The sequence below is a fragment of the Pristiophorus japonicus genome, chromosome 14 (genome assembly GCF_044704955.1).
Source record: "Pristiophorus japonicus isolate sPriJap1 chromosome 14, sPriJap1.hap1, whole genome shotgun sequence".
Classification (NCBI taxonomy): Eukaryota; Metazoa; Chordata; class Chondrichthyes; family Pristiophoridae; genus Pristiophorus; species Pristiophorus japonicus.
The window spans coordinates 179,233,448-179,252,202 of NC_091990.1; the positions used below are offsets into that span (position 1 = coordinate 179,233,448).

The 18,755-nt window shown below is 44.1% G+C and overlaps 1 protein-coding gene across 4 annotated transcripts in view; it reads left to right on the forward strand.

Moving 5' to 3' along the window:
• The window catches only part of plekha7b (pleckstrin homology domain containing, family A member 7b), a 612,799-nt gene that overhangs the window by 582,627 nt on the left and 11,417 nt on the right, over positions 1–18,755 (forward strand). For all 4 annotated transcript variants that reach the window (XM_070899897.1, XM_070899898.1, XM_070899899.1 and 1 more), the window contains 3 exons: positions 3,941–4,090; positions 12,997–13,130; positions 13,781–13,923. In XM_070899897.1, coding sequence (XP_070755998.1) covers positions 3,941–4,090; positions 12,997–13,130; positions 13,781–13,923 — 427 coding nt within the window. The remainder of the gene's footprint in view (positions 1–3,940; positions 4,091–12,996; positions 13,131–13,780; positions 13,924–18,755) is intronic.

Here is an 18,755-nt window from a genome sequence, read left to right on the forward strand (position 1 = left end):
CAGCCATGACGGAGCAGGCTCGAGGGGCTAGATGGCCTACTCCTGTTCCTAATTCTTATGTTCTTATAACAACTGTTTTATTTCCAATCTGGGCTGCTAACAAACCAAGGTGAAAAGGCAGCGTTCAAACCGATCATCATCATAGACAGTCCCTTGGAATCGAGGAAGACTTGCTGCCATTCTGAAAATTAGTTCTTAGGTGACTGAACAATCCCAATACGAGAACCACAATCCCTGTCACAGGTGGGACAGATAGTGGTTGAAGGAAAGGGTGGGTGGGACTGGTTTGCCGCACGCTCCTTCCGCTGCCTACGCTTAACTTCTGCATGCTATCAGCGATGAGACTCGAGATGCTCAGCACCCTCCTGGATGCACTTCCTCCACTTAGGGCGGTCTTTGGCCAGGGACTCCCAGGTGTCGGTGGGGATGTTGAACTCTATCACGGAGGCTTTGAGGGTGTCCTTGTAACGTTTCCTCTGCCCACCTTTGGCTCGTTTTCCGTGAAGGAGTTCCGAGTAGAGTACTTGCTTTGGGAGTCTCGTGTCTGACATGCGAACAATGTGGCCTGCCCAGTGGAGCTGATCGAGTGTGGTCAGTGCTTCAGTGCTGGGGATGTTGGCCTGGACAAGGATGCTAACGTTGGTGCGTCTGTCCTCCCAGGGGATTTGCAGGATCTTGCGGAGACAGCGTTGTTCAAACCCACTGCACCACCCAATCCCACACATATATTGCACAACCATTCTTTGACATATATCTCATAGCTTCCACGGTTTTAGACTAGGCAATGCACTGTTTAAAGCATGCAGTTTATTGGTTTCTTGTTTGAGAGTCCTGATAACCTCATAAGGAGTTTCAAACTCTGCTGTAAAAATGTTGTTGAAGATGTAAGAAGCAAAATCTCATAGGAGAAACATAATGTGGTTCTGACCTCACTCCATGGCGATGACTTTTGCAGGTTTACTGATCCTTGAGTATTTCTTCCAGACTGCCCAGTAACTAACGTGGAATCTTGAATGTAATTGAGAATGTTCCTTCCCACACTGCTTTTCCCTCCTTATTTGTGTGCATTTTTTTCATATTCCCTGCCTGGTCAGGTTTATTAACCAGCTTTAAAGCATTGCCCATCCAAACCCGTGTGGAGAATTTAGCTGCAGACAGTGATAGATCGTTTGGGGTTTTGGATGACCAAAGTGCAATAATTCACAGTAAACAGACTGAATTGCAGAAGGTGATGCTCGTAAAAATCCTGAAATCCAATCCAATAGGAATTTAACATAATTCAGTTGCCCTGAAGCAGTGGCTAGAGTCTTTATCCACGACAGTTTTTATTTGTGCATTGTCTTTTAAGCTGTCCGGTTTTCTCAGGCTGTGTCAGCTTTTTTGAAAATGTTTGGCAGCTTTTCCAAGATTTGTAGGTTACCATATCTATTGTCTAGTTATGCTTACAATAAAAAAAAAAAAATTTTAATTCAAAAAAGCTCCACCATTGAGTTCTCCAGAAAAATCCTATTTTTATGTCCTTTATTTTGCCAGTAATTTAAAGAATAGGGCTCACTTTTCCCCAATGCCGTTTTTTGGCGTATTTGAAGAGTTATGCTCGTTTTTTTTTGGGGCCCGAATATGCCAAAAAAAAAGTTGTACGTTTCCCGGTTTTAACTTGTGAATGTGGGTGGAACCCAAGGTCTGCGCCAAAAAGATCGGGTTGCCAGGGTAACGAGGGACACACTGCGGGCTGAGGCTGGAAAGTGAAACAGACAAAACATTCTGGCCAGCTCACAGCAACCTGTACAAGCACCCTGTACATTGCTGCTATTTAAGGCAGCAGCTTACCAACATGAAAATATTAAGAGTCTTTGTGCCAAAAGTCTATCCTGTAAACTGAATTGGAAAGGGACCCACCCCTCCCGCCTCCCTTGCTCCCCCGGAGCCGGTGCTGTTCCGAGCCTAGGCCGAAAAGCCATCACTCTATCCCTCTCTGGCGCTGCTATCCCGGCCATGGAACTGGATCTTCTGTGCTGATTCTTTTTTCTGTGCTGATTTGTTAACTGCCCAGAAGGTTTTTCAGAGCGGACACATAAGCCGTCTTAAGAAAAATCATAGTTAACCAAACTTGCTTAAATGGCCAGAATTGGCACGGGTGGCAGGTTACGCCCTCAATGAGGTGAAAAAAATCGTACCTAAGTGAATTTCGCAGGCACAGAAACTTTGAGGAAACTTGGAGATTTTAGTTTACTCCCAAAAAAAACGGCGCAGATAATTGGGGAAAATTGAGCCCATACTATGTGATTTAGTTTAATTTGGTTTGCAATATTGTCACTAAAAACTCTTGAATAATTCTTTATTTTTTAATTTTCTTTTGAATGTAGTGACGTTAATTTGCATCTTTAGAGGCACTGGGCAGCTCATCCAAGTGGCCCTTCTTCATTTGTTAGCTTATACAGTGAGCATTGGCAGGCTATTTGACTGTGGAAGGCATTACAATCTAATTTAACCCTGTCCTCACTAAATATCCACACACAGGCACTTTACAGTGATTGTCATTGGTTAGTGATTAGGATAGGGATACTGGTTGATTTTTCTTTCCTTTCGAGCCCAGGGTGGATTAGCCCTGTCATTGCCCTGATCATCTAACTCAGCTCAGACTGGAACATTCTATGGTTCTATTTCAATGTGTTACTTCCAGAATCTCTCCGATCCTATCCTTCGTCATTGTAATGAAATTACTTTAAAGATCTTTGTGATATGTACACATCCAAAATAAGCACTTCCTCTTATGCCTGTTATAATTGATTAACTTTATATCTTTCAAATAGTGAAACTGATTCTGACATTAGACATTGTAAATAGTGATAAAACAGAAGGCAAAAGTCACTGGGACTTTTACCTTGACCAAGAGGTTTGCTATGTTGTATCAAGTATGTGCTCAAACCTTTGGAAGCCATCCTTTTGCCGCCTTTATTCCTGTACATAATGACAGTCTCGTGTGGAGATCAGTCAGCCACTTCAGTATCTTTGTAGCTCATTGTCCCTCAGTTAAAGTGTGGTGCAGTTACACTGAATGGCTGATTTGAAAGCAGTCATATAACTGTGTGCCATCTCTGTAGTGTCTCAATGCTACGAGATCCCTTGAAGAACAAAATGGTACCTTTACAACAAAAAGTCATAATGGAGATGATGTTTGCAGGCCAGAGTCACAGTGTCTGCTCAAAAATAGCCTGAATTAAGATGTTCTATCAATAACGCCAAAATTTAATGGAAATTTTGTCACATTTATAGTTAGTAAACTTTTACATACCCAGACACTGACCACAACACATGATGAAAACATGTCCTATGTTTTTCCCTGATTTCCTCTTGCTATGACATTACACCCGGCTCTGTAATGCTAAACAAAAATAGCCTATAAATATTAACTAATATGAAAAAAGTCTTTCTCCCACCTCCCAAACCCTCCAAAGCTGTATCCAAATGATTATTAAAATATCAGAATATTTTGAGAAGTGCTGGGCCCAGCTGCAATGTCTCGCTGTATCTATACAATACTATGGAGGTTTACAGCACAGAAGGAGGCCATTCAGCCCATTTTGTCTGTTTAGGCTATTTCCTCCAGTAATCCCACATCACAGAGCTGAGGAGATTGTTCCTGCAATCCGGAAAACTGAGTTTTGGAAGTTGCCTCGGTCATGGTGAAGAGGTATAGCATGTAGCTAATACAAACAATGCCAAATCGATCCAACCTGCCCTATATTCCTTCAGAATTGTGAATGGTGTGGGTAGGATTATAAATAGCTAGAATTATTTTTAATTGGACTTAAGATAGAAGCTTGTCTTTTATAGTAATAGACTTCTTCAAATCAAAACATGCATTTACACTCCAGGGATGTATATTCTGCCTCTGCAGTATGTTAACAGATTGAAATTATTTGTCTGTTCCCTTTAGTGGAAACGTGAACAAGAGTTTGATTTACAGTTACTGGAAAAAGCGGTGAAAGGAGAGCATAATTGTCTTCAGGATGGGCCTATAAAGTCAGTACCAGTGGTGGAAGTTGATGTGGAACCACTAGACTACGATCTGGATCTCAGCAAAGAGGTAATAATATTACTGAGTATGACTCCTAATTATCTACTTGTGAAGAAAATTAAGGAAGAACTTGCATTTATATAGCTTCTTTCACAAACTCAGGACATCTCAAAGCACTGCACAGCCAATTAACTTTAGTCACTGTTGTAATGTAAGAAAACACATTCGCCAATTTGTACACAGCAGGGTCCTACAAAGTGCAATGAGTTAACTGACTAGATAATCTGTTTTAGTTTTAGTTGATTGAAAAATCTTGGCCAGGACACTGGGAGCAAACTTTACCATGGGATCTATGAGGCCTCGATTTAACATCTCATCCAAAAGACAGCACCTCTGACAGTGCGGCATTCCCTCAGCACTGCAATAAAGCTCCACCCTAGATTATGTGCTCCACTAGATTATGTGCTCAAATCTCTGGAGACTCAGAAGCAAAAGTGCCACGACTGAGCCAAGGCTGACACCTAATATAAATTCTTATGCTAAACCAGAAACTTTGTCCTATTGATACTGTAAAGTCCTGTCCCCTCAGTACAGATTCACACAAGGCATGTAGTGAAGTCAAGGTCACTCTGGACCTGCACCTTTATTTCACAGCTCTGGAATGCTGCACTTGCCCGAGACCCTGTCCCCAGGGCCTGATGGACTGCATCCCAGAGTACTTAAGGAGGTGGCCTTGGAAATAGTGGATGCGTTGACAGTCATTTTCCAACATTCCATTGACTCTGGATCAGTTCCTATGGAGTGGAGGGTAGCCAATGTAACCCCACTTTTTAAAAAAGGAGGGAGAGAGAAAACAGGGAATTATAGACCGGTCAGCCTGACATCGGTAGTGGGTAAAATGATGGAATCAATTATTAAGGATGTCATAGCAGTGCATTTGGAAAGAGATGACATGATAGGTCCAAGTCAGCATGGATTTGTGAAAGGGAAATCATGCTTGACAAATCTTCTGGAATTTTTTGAGGATGTTTCCAGTAGAGTGGATAAGGGAGAACCAGTTGATGTGGTATATTTGGACTTTCAGAAGGCGTTCGACAAGGTCCTACACAAGAGATTGATGTGCAAAGTTAGAGCACATGGGATTGGGGGTAGTGTACTGACATGGATTGAGAACTGGTTGTCAGACAGGAAGCAAAGAGTAGGAGTAAATGGGTACTTTTCAGAATGGCAGGCAGTGACTAGTGGGGTACCGCAAGGTTCTGTGCTGGGGCCCCAGCTGTTTACACTGTACATTAATGATTTAGATGAGGGGATTAAATGTAGTATCTCCAAATTTGCGGATGACACTAAGTTGGGTGGCAGTGTGAGCTGCGAGGAGGATGCTGTGAGGCTGCAGAGCGACTTGGATAGGTTAGGTGAGTGGGCAAATGCATGGCAGATGAAGTATAATGTGGATAAATGTGAGGTTATCCACTTTGGTGGTAAAAATAGAGAGACAGACTATTATCTGAATGGTGACAGATTAGGAAAAGGGGAGGTGCAAAGAGACCTGGGTGTCATGGTACATCAGTCATTGAAGGTTGGCATGCAGGTGCAGCAGGCGGTTAAGAAAGCAAATGGCATGTTGGCCTTCATAGCAAGGGGATTTGAGTACAGGGGCAGGGAGATGTTGCTACAGTTGTACAGGGCATTGGTGTGGCCACACCTGGAGTATTGTGTACAGTTTTGGTCTCCTAACCTGAGGAAGGACATTCTTGCTATTGAGGGAGTGCAGCGAAGGTTCACCAGACTGATTCCCGGGATGGCGGGACTGACCTATCAAGAAAGACTGGATCAACTGGGCTTGTATTCACTGGAGTTCAGAAGAATGAGAGGGGACCTCATGGAAACATTTAAAATTCTGACGGGGTTAGACAGGTTAGATGCAGGAAGAATGTTCCCAATGTTGGGGAAGTCCAGAACCAGAGGTCACAGTCTAAGGATAAGGGGTAAGCCATTTAGGACCGAGATGCGGAGGAACTTCTTCACCCAGAGAGTGGTGAACCTGTGGAATTCTCTACCACAGAAAGTTGTTGAGGCCAATTCACTAAATATATTCAAAAAGGAGTTAGATGAGGTCCTTACTACTAGGGGGATCAAGGGGTATGGCGAGAAAGCAGGAATGGGGTACTGAAGTTGAATGTTCAGCCATGAACTCATTGAATGGCGGTGCAGGCTAGAAGGGCCGAATGGCCTACTCCTGCACCTATTTTCTATGTTTCTATGTATATACCCGTCTCTTGCAAGTGCACCCCTGGTGGTAAAGTATGCTGGTGGTTACAGGTCATATCTTATTACAGTCATGTGTAGCATGTTAGGATACAGTTATATATAATAATGTAAGATACATGACAGATACAACAAGAATGTTCTCAGCTGATGCAGTCGTGAAACAATATAATTGGCCTGCACCCTTTGGCTAGGAAGGGGCATATCCGCTCGAGTTTTTGATGCTGATTACTATTTCCTGACCAATTTCCTCCCTTTCTCTGTCATGAAGGTGGTGATTCATAAAGGCTCAGTTCTTTGGTGACCACAGCCCTCAGCTACATTTGTGTGAGCTTGAAGAGTATTAGCAGGCTACCCAGCTGCGGACAGCACTACAGCTGAGCTTGCTTCTGTTCTCATCTGTAATGTACTTTCCAACAGCAGTCTTTGGGCTGCAGGAACCTAGGAACAGGTATAGGCCATAAAGCCTCGCGAGCCTGTTCCATCATTGAATTAGATCATGGCTGATCTGTATCTGAACTCCATCCACCCGCCTTGGTTACGTAACACCTAATACCCTTGCCTAACAAAAATCTATCAATCTCAATTTTGGGGCAGAGTTCCAGATTTCCACAACCCTTTGTGTGAAGAAGTGCTTCCTGGCATCACCCCTGAATGGTCTAGCTCTAATTTTAAGGTTAACCCCCCCCCCCCCCACTCTTGATCTGGACTCACCCAACAGAGCAAATCATTTCTCTCTATCTACCTCATCAATTCCTTTGATCATCTTAAATAACTCAATTAGATGATCCCCTAATCTTCTATACCCAAGGGAATATAAACCCAATTAATGTTTTGTTCTCACCATCATTGTGGGAGACTGAGGTCAATAGTCGTGCCCAAAATGCACATCAGCTGACTCATCACAGTTTAGGGACCAAATATGAAACATTCCTGATGTGTGGCTCAATTCCACAACAGCCACTTTTATTTATATAGCGCCTTTAATGTAGTAAAATGTCCCATGGCGTTGCACAGCAGTGTATTAAGACAAAGCAGATACATTTGATACTGAGCCACATAAGAAATTACGGCAGATCTTGGTCAAAGAGGTAGGTTTTAAGGAGCATCTTAAAGGAGGAAAGAGAGCTGGGGAGGTTTATGGAGGGTGTTCCGGAGCTTAGGGCCTAGGCAGCTGAAGGCACGGCCACCGATGGTTGAACAGTTATAATCAGGGATGCTCGAGGGCAGAATTTGAGGAGCGCAGACATCTCATGGGGTTGTGAGGCTGAAAGAGATTATAGAGATCGGATGGGGCGAGGCCAGGGAGAGATTTGTAAATGAGGATGAGAATTTTGAAATCGAGATGTTGCTTAACCGGGAGCCAATGGAGGTCAGCGAGCACAGGGGTGATGGGTGATCAGGACTTGGTGCGAGTTATTAGGACACGGGCTGCCAAGTTTTGGATGACCTCAAGTTTACGTAGGGTAGAATGTGGGAGGCCAGCCAGGAGTGTGTTGGAGTGGTCAAGTCTAGAGGTAACACAGGAATGGATGAGGGTTTCAGCAGCAGATGAGCTGAGGCAGGGGCAGATGCGGGCGATGTTACAGAGGTGGAAATAGCCGCTTTTAGTTATGTCGCAGATATGTGGCTGGAAGCCCATTTCGGTCAAATATGATGCCTAAGTTACGAACTGTCTGGTTTAGCCTCAGATAGATGCTAGGGAGAGGGATGGAGTCACTGGCTAGGGAACGCAGTTTGTGGCGGGGACCAAAGACAATGGCTTTGGTCTTCCCAATATTTAATTGGAGAAAATTTCTGCTCATCCAGAACTGCATGTCAGACAAGCAGTCTGACAATTTAGAGACCGTGGAGGAGTCGAGAGAATTGGTGGTGAGGTAGAGCTGGGTGTCGTCAGCGTACATGTGGAAACTGACTCCGTGTTTTCGGATGATATCGCCGAGGGACAGCATATAAATGAGAAATAGGAGGGGGCTAAGGATAGATCCTTGGGGGACACCAGGGGTAACGCTGTGGGAGTGGGAAGAGAAGCCATTGCAGGAGATTTTCTGGCTACGATCAGATAGATAAGAATGGAACCAGGCGAGTGCAGTCCCACCCAGCTGGACAATGGTGGAGAGGCGTTGGAGATAGATGGAGTGGTCCAACTATGGCAAAGGCTGCAGACAGGTCCAGGAGGACGAGGAGAGATAGTGTGCCTGAGTCACATTCACAAAGGATGTAATTTGTGACCTTGATGAGAGCCGTTTTGGTACTGTGGCAGGGCGGAAACCAGATTGAAGGGATTCAAACATGGAATTGTGGGAAAGATGACGACGGATTTGGGAGGTGACAACACGTTCAAGGACTTTGGAGAGCAAAGTGAGGTTGGAATTGGGGCGGTCGCTTGCAAGCACAGTGAGGTCAAAGGTTGTTTTTTTGAGGAGAGGGGTGATGATAGATTTGATGGAGAGGGGACAGTACCTGATGAGAGAGAACCGTTAACAATGTCGGCTAACATGAGAGCGAGAAAAGGAAGCTGGGTGATCAGCAGTTTAGTGGGAATAGCATCAAGGGAGCAGGAAGTGGATCTCATGGACAAGATGAGTGGGGAGATCAGAGAGAAAGTAGAGAAAGATGTGACATCATTTGTTCAGTCAAGGTTCAATTTACCCATTGAACCACTGATGCTCAATCATGCAACACCTATATACAGCACAAGTTTGATGTTTAAGTTGATTGGTTTAAATCAGCATGTCTCTAACAAAAGTCAGTGAACATCCCGTTTGCTACTAAGATGTAATTAAGTATTTTCCCTTGCCCCCAAGTGGCTGGGACAAGAAACACTTCGTGTATTGTTTGAATTAAGAGACTATATATTGAGTGTATATTGAATATATGAGAGTTTTTAGTGCTGGGAGGGGATACAGGGTCAAAAAATGTTACAGCTTTTATGTTACATGAATAATTCTGTATTTAAGAGAAAGTATGAAGGCTGATAATATATTTGAAAAAATTCAAAGTTGAATCCAACTTTTAACAAAAAATAAATCTTGAAATCCTGTCAGACTTTTAATAGTGTTTATCAAATTAAGTGACTGTGGCAGTGTCTATAATGTTGTAACTATAATTCTTTGTGTTTTATTAAAATTTTTACTGTACCACAGACAATTCAGTCAGTGTCTCCAGAAGGTTGGCTGTCTGTCATAAACCTCAACGATGCATATTTTCACATTGTCATAAATGTCCTGTCCTTTATTTGATGCAATGAAGTATCATATTCTTCCCAAGCTCCAGTCCCAAAGGAAAATGTTACATAGAAACATAGAAAATAGGTGCAGGATTAGCCCATTCAGCCCTTAGAGCCTGCACCGCCATTCAACAAAATCATGGCTGATCACCCACCCCAGCACCCAGGCCCCCTCCACACCCCCCACCCCCCAGCCGCAAGAACCACATCCAACTCCCTCCCGAACACATCCAATGAACTGGCATCAACAACTCTCCGCGGCAGGGAACCCCACAGGCCAACAACTCCCCGAGTGAAGAAATCTCTCCCAATCCCAGCCCCAAACAGCCCACCCCCCATCCCAAGAGCATCCCCCCCGCCCCCCCGGCTCCAGACCCAACCAACACCGGGAACACTCCCCCCGCACCCAACCCGCCCCGTCCCATCAGAATCCTTCCCAAATGCCGAACACCCCCGGATGTCGGGCCCCCAGCCCCGGCCACCCCGGAGCCACGCCCCCGCGACACCAACCACACCACATCCACCAACCGCCATCTGCGCAGTCAACCCGTCCACCCCACTCCGAACACTCCCCGCACCGAGGCACAGAGCCCCCAGGCCCGCCCCTCCAGACCTTCGCTGCAATGTGGCCCCTCCTGTCCCCCGCCCTGGGTTTCTCCCCCCCCCCCCCCCCACCTCCACCACTCTCCCCTCCATCCCCCGCCCCCGTCTCCCCTCATCTTCCCTCTGCCTCCCCGCACAGGCTCCCATCTTGGGTGCGGTAACCTTCTGGGGCCAGGAATTTTCGCCCCCAGCCTTACCACCCCTCAATGGAAGCGGAATGCAATTTCCCACACTCCACTTCCTTTGGGGGCAGTTGGCACGACTGGATGCTCCTGTGACAGTGGAAACTGGTGCTCTCCACTCTCCCGTCCTGCGATAGTTGGAACTGGTGCTCTCCACTCTCTGTCCTGTGACAGTGGGAACTGGTGCTCTCCACTCTCTGCCCTGTGACAGTGGGAACTGGTGCTCTCCACTCTCTGTCCTGTGACAGTGGGAACTGGTGCTCTCCACTCTCTGTCCTGTGACAGTGGGAACTGGTGCTCTCCACTCTCTGTCCTGTGACAGTTTGAACTGGTGCTCTCCACTCTCTGTCCTGTGACAGTGGGAACTGGTGCTCTCCACTCTCCCGTCCTGTTACAGATACAATCAGCTCCCTTTTGCATTGATGTTGGCACCAGAGTTCTTACCAAGAGCTTGTCTGTAGTGGCAACAGCATTGTAGTTCAAATACCTACACGACTACCCATACCTCATCTCATCCGAGCTCTTTCAAAAGATGCAGTAATAACAGCAGACCCAATAGGCCCCCTCATTATGGGCTCAGAATTGGCCCACCCCTTTTTTCGGCACTCACTAGAGATGTGCCGACTTTGTGGGCTGAAAAGGTTGCCGATAAAATGTCCCCCGATTCTGGCCGCTGTGTTGCCTCTCCCGGGGCATGGTGCGGCGTGGCCAGTCAATTGGGGGGGGTGGAGCTAGGGCCCTGCGCCAGAAACCGTGCCGGCAGCTCTGCACATGCGCGTTGGAGTGTGCGCGCATGCACAGTAGCTCTGCCCCCAGCCTCTGTGTGCGGCTGCAGCGTGGGACTCGATGCATCCCGCCCCATCCCAGGCCGAGTGGCCTCCCGCACAGGCCGGCCCGCTGCCTTCCCGGGCTAGAAGGCCACAACAAACAGGTTGGTGCAGGGCCCCATGTCAAGGCGGAGGGGGAATTTTAATCCTGGTGGGTGGGTCGGGGGGGTGGGGGGGGGAGTGGGCGCGGGATTCCAAACTGCAGGGTGGGTTCGATTACTGACCCCATGGGCGTAGGGGATTCCAATCCCGTGGGGGGTCTGATCCCCGACCTCTTGGGAAGATCTGATCCCCAGATGTGTCCGATCTCTGACCTCAGGTGCTGTTCTGACCCTGGAGGGTCTGATCCCCGACCCTGGGAGGTAGGGTTGTTTGTAAGGGGCGGACCGACGACGGGTGAGCTTAGGCGGCTGGGAGAACATAAGAATTACAAGCAGGTGGTACTTCTGGATATTTTGAAAAAATTATGTAAATACGTTTTGTCTCTTTTTACTATTTTTGTAGTTTAAGCTTCCATGAATGCTTCTGTTGTATAGTAAATTAACTTTGCGAAGTTTGTCATATGATGTCCTGCCTAGCTGTTTGATCCTATTCACATTCTTTAGTCAAGTCATTAAGTTCTGCTGGCCTCCGATGTACCTACCTGCGCTGATTTTTTAACTCTCCGCAAGGGTTTTCTGCAAGTGGCCACATATGCTGGCCTGAGTTAGTTTGGAGTAACTATTAGCTGTCCAAAGTAGCCTAAATGTCCAAAACGGGCGTAGGTGGCTGGTAACGCCCCCCCCCCACCTTTGAAAAAAACTAAACTAAACTAAACTAAAAAATTCCTAACTACCTCACTTACACTGGCACAAATTGAATGTGCAAAATGGGGATTTTTAAGATACTCCAGAAAAATCAGGTTGCTCCAAAAAAAAATAGAGCAACCCCTGGCCAATTTTGAGCCCTATGTAACAATCTGCGACACACGGATAAAATGGAAAAAATCAGAAGAGCCTATCTTTCATGAGCACTTGGTTTCAGATATTTCTGGAGTTATGTTCACTACAACCGTACCTCATTGCACACTTGAGGGTTCCCTAATCCTTGGTCCTTATCTCTGCCTCATTTTACTCAAGGACTCAAGATCTTGGAGCACTAATCATAAATAGGTTTTTTTCTCTCTCGCACAGTAAAAATAATTTTCCCTTCATCCCACTTCCAAAAAAAAAGGAATCCTCATTCACAGGATTTGGAGATAAAACTAGATGAAAGTCTGATCAGTATCGCCGTAAGAGATAGTGGCCTTAGAACTCATGGGATTTGCACTCGTTTAATCAATTCCTAGCAGACTGCACATGTGTGACTTGTGTGATTTTGTTTTATCTATTACAGTACTTGCAGATTAGTAGTTTGCAGAAATGCAGTGTTCACACAATACGATTGTATTTGTTCTCATTGCACCATTGTATTGTACTTTTTTGCGAATTTTGTGCTTAACAATGGAACATTTTCCCAATTTGGTCACCCAGTGTTGGCATCAAGCCACTTAAGATTGGTCTGGCCCATTTAGTTACTGGAATAAAACTTGAGATATTCTACTTGAGCAATGTTCCTCAATTCGAACCTCAGAAGAGCACTCCCTTTTATACCCGTGTGCTATTTTCCACACTAGCCTTTCTGCGCCCACTAGGAACTGCAATGAAATGATCTAAATCAGTTTCATGCAGGACCCCTTCAATCAGCAGAAGATGGGTGACTTTTATTTTAAGTAACTGGGCTAAATTTAAACCCAGTGTCCAAAAGTAAACGGCCAGTGTCCACCCAAGTACAACAGTCTGTCCTCCCATCTCGTGTTAATATTTTGTTTGTTTTATTCCTTTACAGTTATCCAAGCCAGACATGGTTCTAATTCCAGAACGTTACATAGAGATGGAGCCCGAGGAACCACTCACCTATGAGGAACGTGAAGCACGGAGACGCAAGGTGCAAAAAATCAAAAACATCCTTGCCAAGTTGAGGTACTCTCTCTATAACTGCATGTTTTTTCATTGTATGTGCTTACTCTAGACTCTCAAAAGAATCTATTCATGAAAATAAGCTGTATTGTAAGAGCGCAAACTCAGAGTTTTAATGTTGGGTCTCACCGAGCAATTTTAAAACTATTAAATAGGATCGAGAATCTTTAGGAATTTACACCACAATGTGCTCCCACTTTTTTCCCCTCGCAACTCACTACTAATCACTGCATTTCAGAGTTCCTATATTATTATTTAGGAACCGTTTGGCGTAGCATAGTGGGTGTATAAATCATGCTGCTAATGGGGTCAAATGAGCAAAATTTATCAGCGAATCAGGAATCTAGGTGCTTCCAACAGGCCACATTTACTGTTGTGATATCTTCCCCATCCAAGAAGCCAAGTAGACTGGACCTGTATATAATGTTTAATTCACAACATTACTGCAACATATTACACACACTATTTGGCATAATCTCTCTGCAGATAATTGCTTTGATTTACATTATTGGGGTAAAAATCCACGATAGCTTTGTTTTGCCTGCCGTTAAAGAGGGGTCTGCCACACCTGTAGCAACTCTGAAGATGAACTCTGCTGTATTATTTCTGGATGTGGCACACAGGATTAATGTGTGTTTTTTGTTGTGCATCAGTGTTCAGGATGTGCAGTCAGGAGTTAACAACAGCAGTGAGAACTCCTTGGATCTCGATTCACATCTGCAGGAACGGGAACGGATCATCACTATGTCTTATGCATTGGCTTCTGAGGCTTCCCAGCGCAGCAAAATGGTCGCAGGTAAATGCCACACTTTTAACGTCCACACAACTTACTTGCATTGAATGGAACTGATTTTTTTTTTAATGTAAAGTCTGCTTTCATACGTGTTAACAATTGAGAAAGAAGATTTTGAGGTAGGGTACAGCTTTCCTATACCTTGACGGAGGTGAAAATTGGAAGTTAATTATGTCTGCTGCCGACTGAAATGGAGAGAGCCAGGTTAGCTGCCTATCTGTCAGCTGAGGAACAATCTCATTAAAATCTAACCATTTGTTTTGTTGTTTGATGAGACTAAACAAATGTCAGAATTGGATTTTGAAATGGCAATTCAAAACTTCAAATACCAACAAAGCATATATTCAATTGTAATGGTCGTAATATACATTTATATAAAATAATGCAGGGAAGTTAGTTACTGATTGAGGCCGGAAAGGACTCAATCTTAAGGAATCGTAGAATGGTGACAGCACAGAAGGAGGATATTCAGCCCGTCAAGCTTGTGCCGGCTCTCTGCAACAGCACTCCAGCTCGTCCCAATCCCTGCTGTTTCTCCATAGCCCTGCACATGTTTTTCTTTCAGGTATTTATCTAATTCCCTTTTGAAAGCCTCGATTGAATCTGCCTCCACCACCCTTTCAGGCAGTGCATTCCAGATCACAGCTACTCACTGTGTAAAAAAGTTTTTCCACACGTTGCCTCTGGACCTTCTGTCAATCACCTTATATCTGTGTCCTCTGGTTTTCAACCCTTCCGCCAATGGGAACAGTTTCTCTCCCTCTCTTCTGTCCAGACCCCTGATGATTTTGAACACCTCTATCAAACCTCCTCTCAATCTTCTCTGCTCTAAGGAGATGGTATCCCTGTCGGTCCACGTGGGCGTGTGAGAGTGTGACAATAGCTGATATATCTTGAATAGAATGTTCGAGCAATTCCTTCAGAGTTTACTTCTTCTTTTATTCCAGTTTAAAATATATTTTTCTTCTCCTTTTACTTTTGCATGGCAATAAGCTGGGCACGTGACTTGCTCCCAGTGATCTGTTACAAAGAGGAGCACAAGAATGTCCCTGAATGAATTGACTACTGGGTTTGCCCTTTTTTATTACAGGGAAGTTTCAAGTTTTTTGCCACTCTTGAAAGCCATGCCAAGATTGAGAGCTCATTGTTTGGTAAACTCAGTGCAAATCCATTTCCAAAGCACTGTGGGTTGAATAGTGTCACAGGAGTCCTGTCACCTTTAGAAATTGGGTTAGAGCCAACTCACTGATGAATAAATGTCTCTTCTCTAATGGCATAAATATCTGGCATGAAATGTGTTTGGGCAGTCTCAGTCTAGTTCCTATTGGACATTAGCCAAGTTCACACCAAGTTTAAACAGCCTGTGGTTTCTAGCAATGCCTGGCGTTCCGTTGTCATATTGTTCAGGTGCAAACGGATTTGCTCTTTGTTCATGACCGATCTCCAAACACTACCAATTTAGTCACCAGAGAGAAGTGGTTTTTTTTTCCATATTTCTCCTGACGATGGTGATAGGTGCTGGGCTACAGTGCCAAAGGTGCAAGCAGTCCTCCATTCAAGCAGTCCTCCATTACCTTGTCCAAGTGGTAATTCTCCATGTGTGAGCCCACATAGTTGATGGCAGGTTATTTGACTTTACTTGGCTGTCCTCATCCAAAATCCACATACATGTATTTCCAGCAAAGATCACGAGATAGCAATCAAACGTGGGAACACTGGTTTACTGTTTCCCTCTCTCGAGATCAGGCAGCCAAATACTGTTCCAGCTGAAATCAGCTAACTTCACAGAGATCAAAGTGAAGTGTCAGAGCAGGTGATATATTTATCCATTAAACCATCAGGGGAACTAAAGAGAAGTTTTTATTTAAAAAATATCCTTATTGATTTCTGAAAATTCAGCAATGTGAAAGGTTAACTGATTCTTTTATCACTAATAACTAAGTAACACATTAACTCATTTTAATGTCCCCTTCAGACCTTTTCTACTAATACTGTACCTGTATTAACAGAATGATGTGTGAAATATGCAGTTACATGTTCATTGCTCTGGCAGTACAAAGTGCAAACAATTAAATTCAATGATTTATCGCAGTCAAATAGTGTTCTAATCACCTCTAACTAAAGTCTTAGTCAGTACTTTTGAATAATTAAAGAGCTGAAGGCCAAGTACACAGTTGGTTAGAATTCGGACCTTTTGCATTGGGTCTGAGCTTCAAATCCAGTACAGACTGTGAGTGGTATATGTTCTCTCTCTGGCGGTAAGGATTGTGACCGAACTGAGTTTGATAAGTCTTAATCCAATTTTTTTCTAGTGGCTATGAGCCACTAGCACAAAGCTGCTTACTATTCAGCACTAAATTACCTATTTTGAGGGGAAAGGCCACAAGGATGGCAGAAAATGGAAATGTCAAACTGAAGCAGGAGAGGTTGGTCTACGTTGAAGTTACGGTATTACGGTATATTGATGGGATAAAGCAGAAGGAGATTTATTCTGTAATTCATCCATTCTGTAGCATTCCGGGGAATGTGTAATATTGAATTGGGCTACAAAGGTAAGAAAAATGTTCCATAGAATTGCAAAGAAATTACAACGCGGAAGCAGGCCCTACGGTCTGTGTTGATATTTATCTACCACACAAACAGTAGCCCTGATGCCATGTGCCCGATCTGTAACTCTATCCCTTTACACCATTTTCCTTCAACTATCTGTCTATAAACTATTCTAAATGTTAACATTGTCTCTGCTTTGATGACTAATTCTAGTAGCACATTCCACAACCTCAACACTCTGTCTGAAAAGGTTTCTCCTGCTCGCTGTCCTAAATCTGTTGTATTTAATCTTGTATCAATATACCCTTCTAGACCCCTCAACAACTGGAAACACATTATTTCTATCTACTGTGCCCCATAACTTCTCTATTGCCTCAGCAACCTTCCCGTAGTGTGGAGCCCGACTACTCCAACTGTGGCCTTGTATAGATTCACCATTACATCTCAACTTTACTATTCTATACCTCGTGCCATCAGCTTATTTATGCCCTTATCCACGTGAGCTGTTACTTTTCATGTCTTGTGAACCTGAATCCCCCAAAGGTTTCTACTCTTCCACATCTCCAGCTTCACCCCATTCAAAGTATAATTATAATAGTTTTATTTTGTTTTTAACCGAAATGTACCACTTCTTACTTACTAACATTGAATTCCATCTGACACATTCTTGCCAGTATCCCTTGCAACATCCTTTGGTCCTCCATACTTATTAACTATGCCTCATATTCTCTTATCATCTGCAAATTGGCATCCCACTCTCTCAAGCCCTGTATCAATGATGTGCACAGTGAACAGAAGTGGTCCCACAACAGAACCCTGTGGATGTCCACTTCCAACTTCCAACCACTCTGAGAACCTGCCCTTATTTTTACACTCTTATTTCTACCCCGCCAACCAGTTGTTAATCCAATTTGCTACCCACCCCCAACTTCATTATCCCTAAATCTTCTGCAATGGTTTCCTGTGCAGTACTTTGTCAAAGGCTGAAGGGCATTCATGTACAGTATATCTGCTGCATTTTGCCCATCCATTTGCCTAACAATTAAAAAAAAAATTAACTGGACAGTTGAAAATTGCAGTAAAATTTTGACTTTTTCTTTCCAATTTCTGCTCCTTATAAAAAGAAAAATATATATGCAAGTTGTACATTTTGGTCACATCTCCAGGAAAATTGGTTACAAAGTTATCCAGAGAGCTAAATTTAAATTCAGTTAAATTCAGTTAAAGTACTCCGTTATTTACTAGCTCAGTTGATTTGTTCTCCCTTACTTTTGGTCACACCGGCCCCTCTCTTAGCCAGCTTCCTCTCTCTGTCCCCCCGGTTCCCTTCCATGGTCCCTGTTACTATCCTACAAAGACATACAAGTTCTGGGTGTCTGAGAGGGCAGGGAAGGTTGCTGTGACTGGACCACTGCCAATTTACAGTCTCCAGGAGGTGCATGAGAGATATTTGGCAAATATCCGGCATTTCACTTCCCTACCCCCTCCTGCAGCAAGCATGAGCCCAGCCTTTATTTGACACTTCATCAGAGGAGCAGACTGGGATTAGTAATACAGAAAAGTCTCGGATCAAATCTGTGTCCACCATTCCAAGCTGCCATGTTGGGACTCCAATACACCACAATGAAATATACCCAGTTATAGTTAGTTTAGCTGTTCAGAATACTCTTCCTTTAAGTAACAGAAACATAGAAAATAGGTGCAGGAGCAGGCCATTCGGCCCTTTGAGCCTGCACCACCATTCAATATGATCATGGCTGACCATACAACCTCAGTACCCCACTCCCGCCTTCTCTCCATTCCCCCTGATCACTTTAGCTGTAAGGGTCACATCTAACTCCCTTTTGAATATGTCCAATGAACTGGACTCAACAACTTTCTGTGGCAGAGAATTCCACAGGTTTACAACTCTCTGGGTGAAACACTCTTATTATTGCTATCACCAAATTAAATTGATCCTGGCCAGTGACATCTGTGGGAAATTGCATGTGTAGACGTTGTCTGAGAACAGGATTCGGGTCAACTGTGATGCCTTATGGTTGAGCAGCCTGATGACAATTACTCTCTCTACATATGAAGAAAGTCCACTTTGGCAAGATACTGGAGGATTACTAGTGCTTGTGGAATATGTCCAACGAACATATGTTTCCAATGTAAGTCAGTACATTCGGAAAATTCAGGAGAACTTCTAATAAAAGTATAAACTAATCAAGTATTATTCTTGTGGTTTATATCCTTTGATACCTTTGAATAGAATATTGCCTATGATCACTTGCAGGTATCTA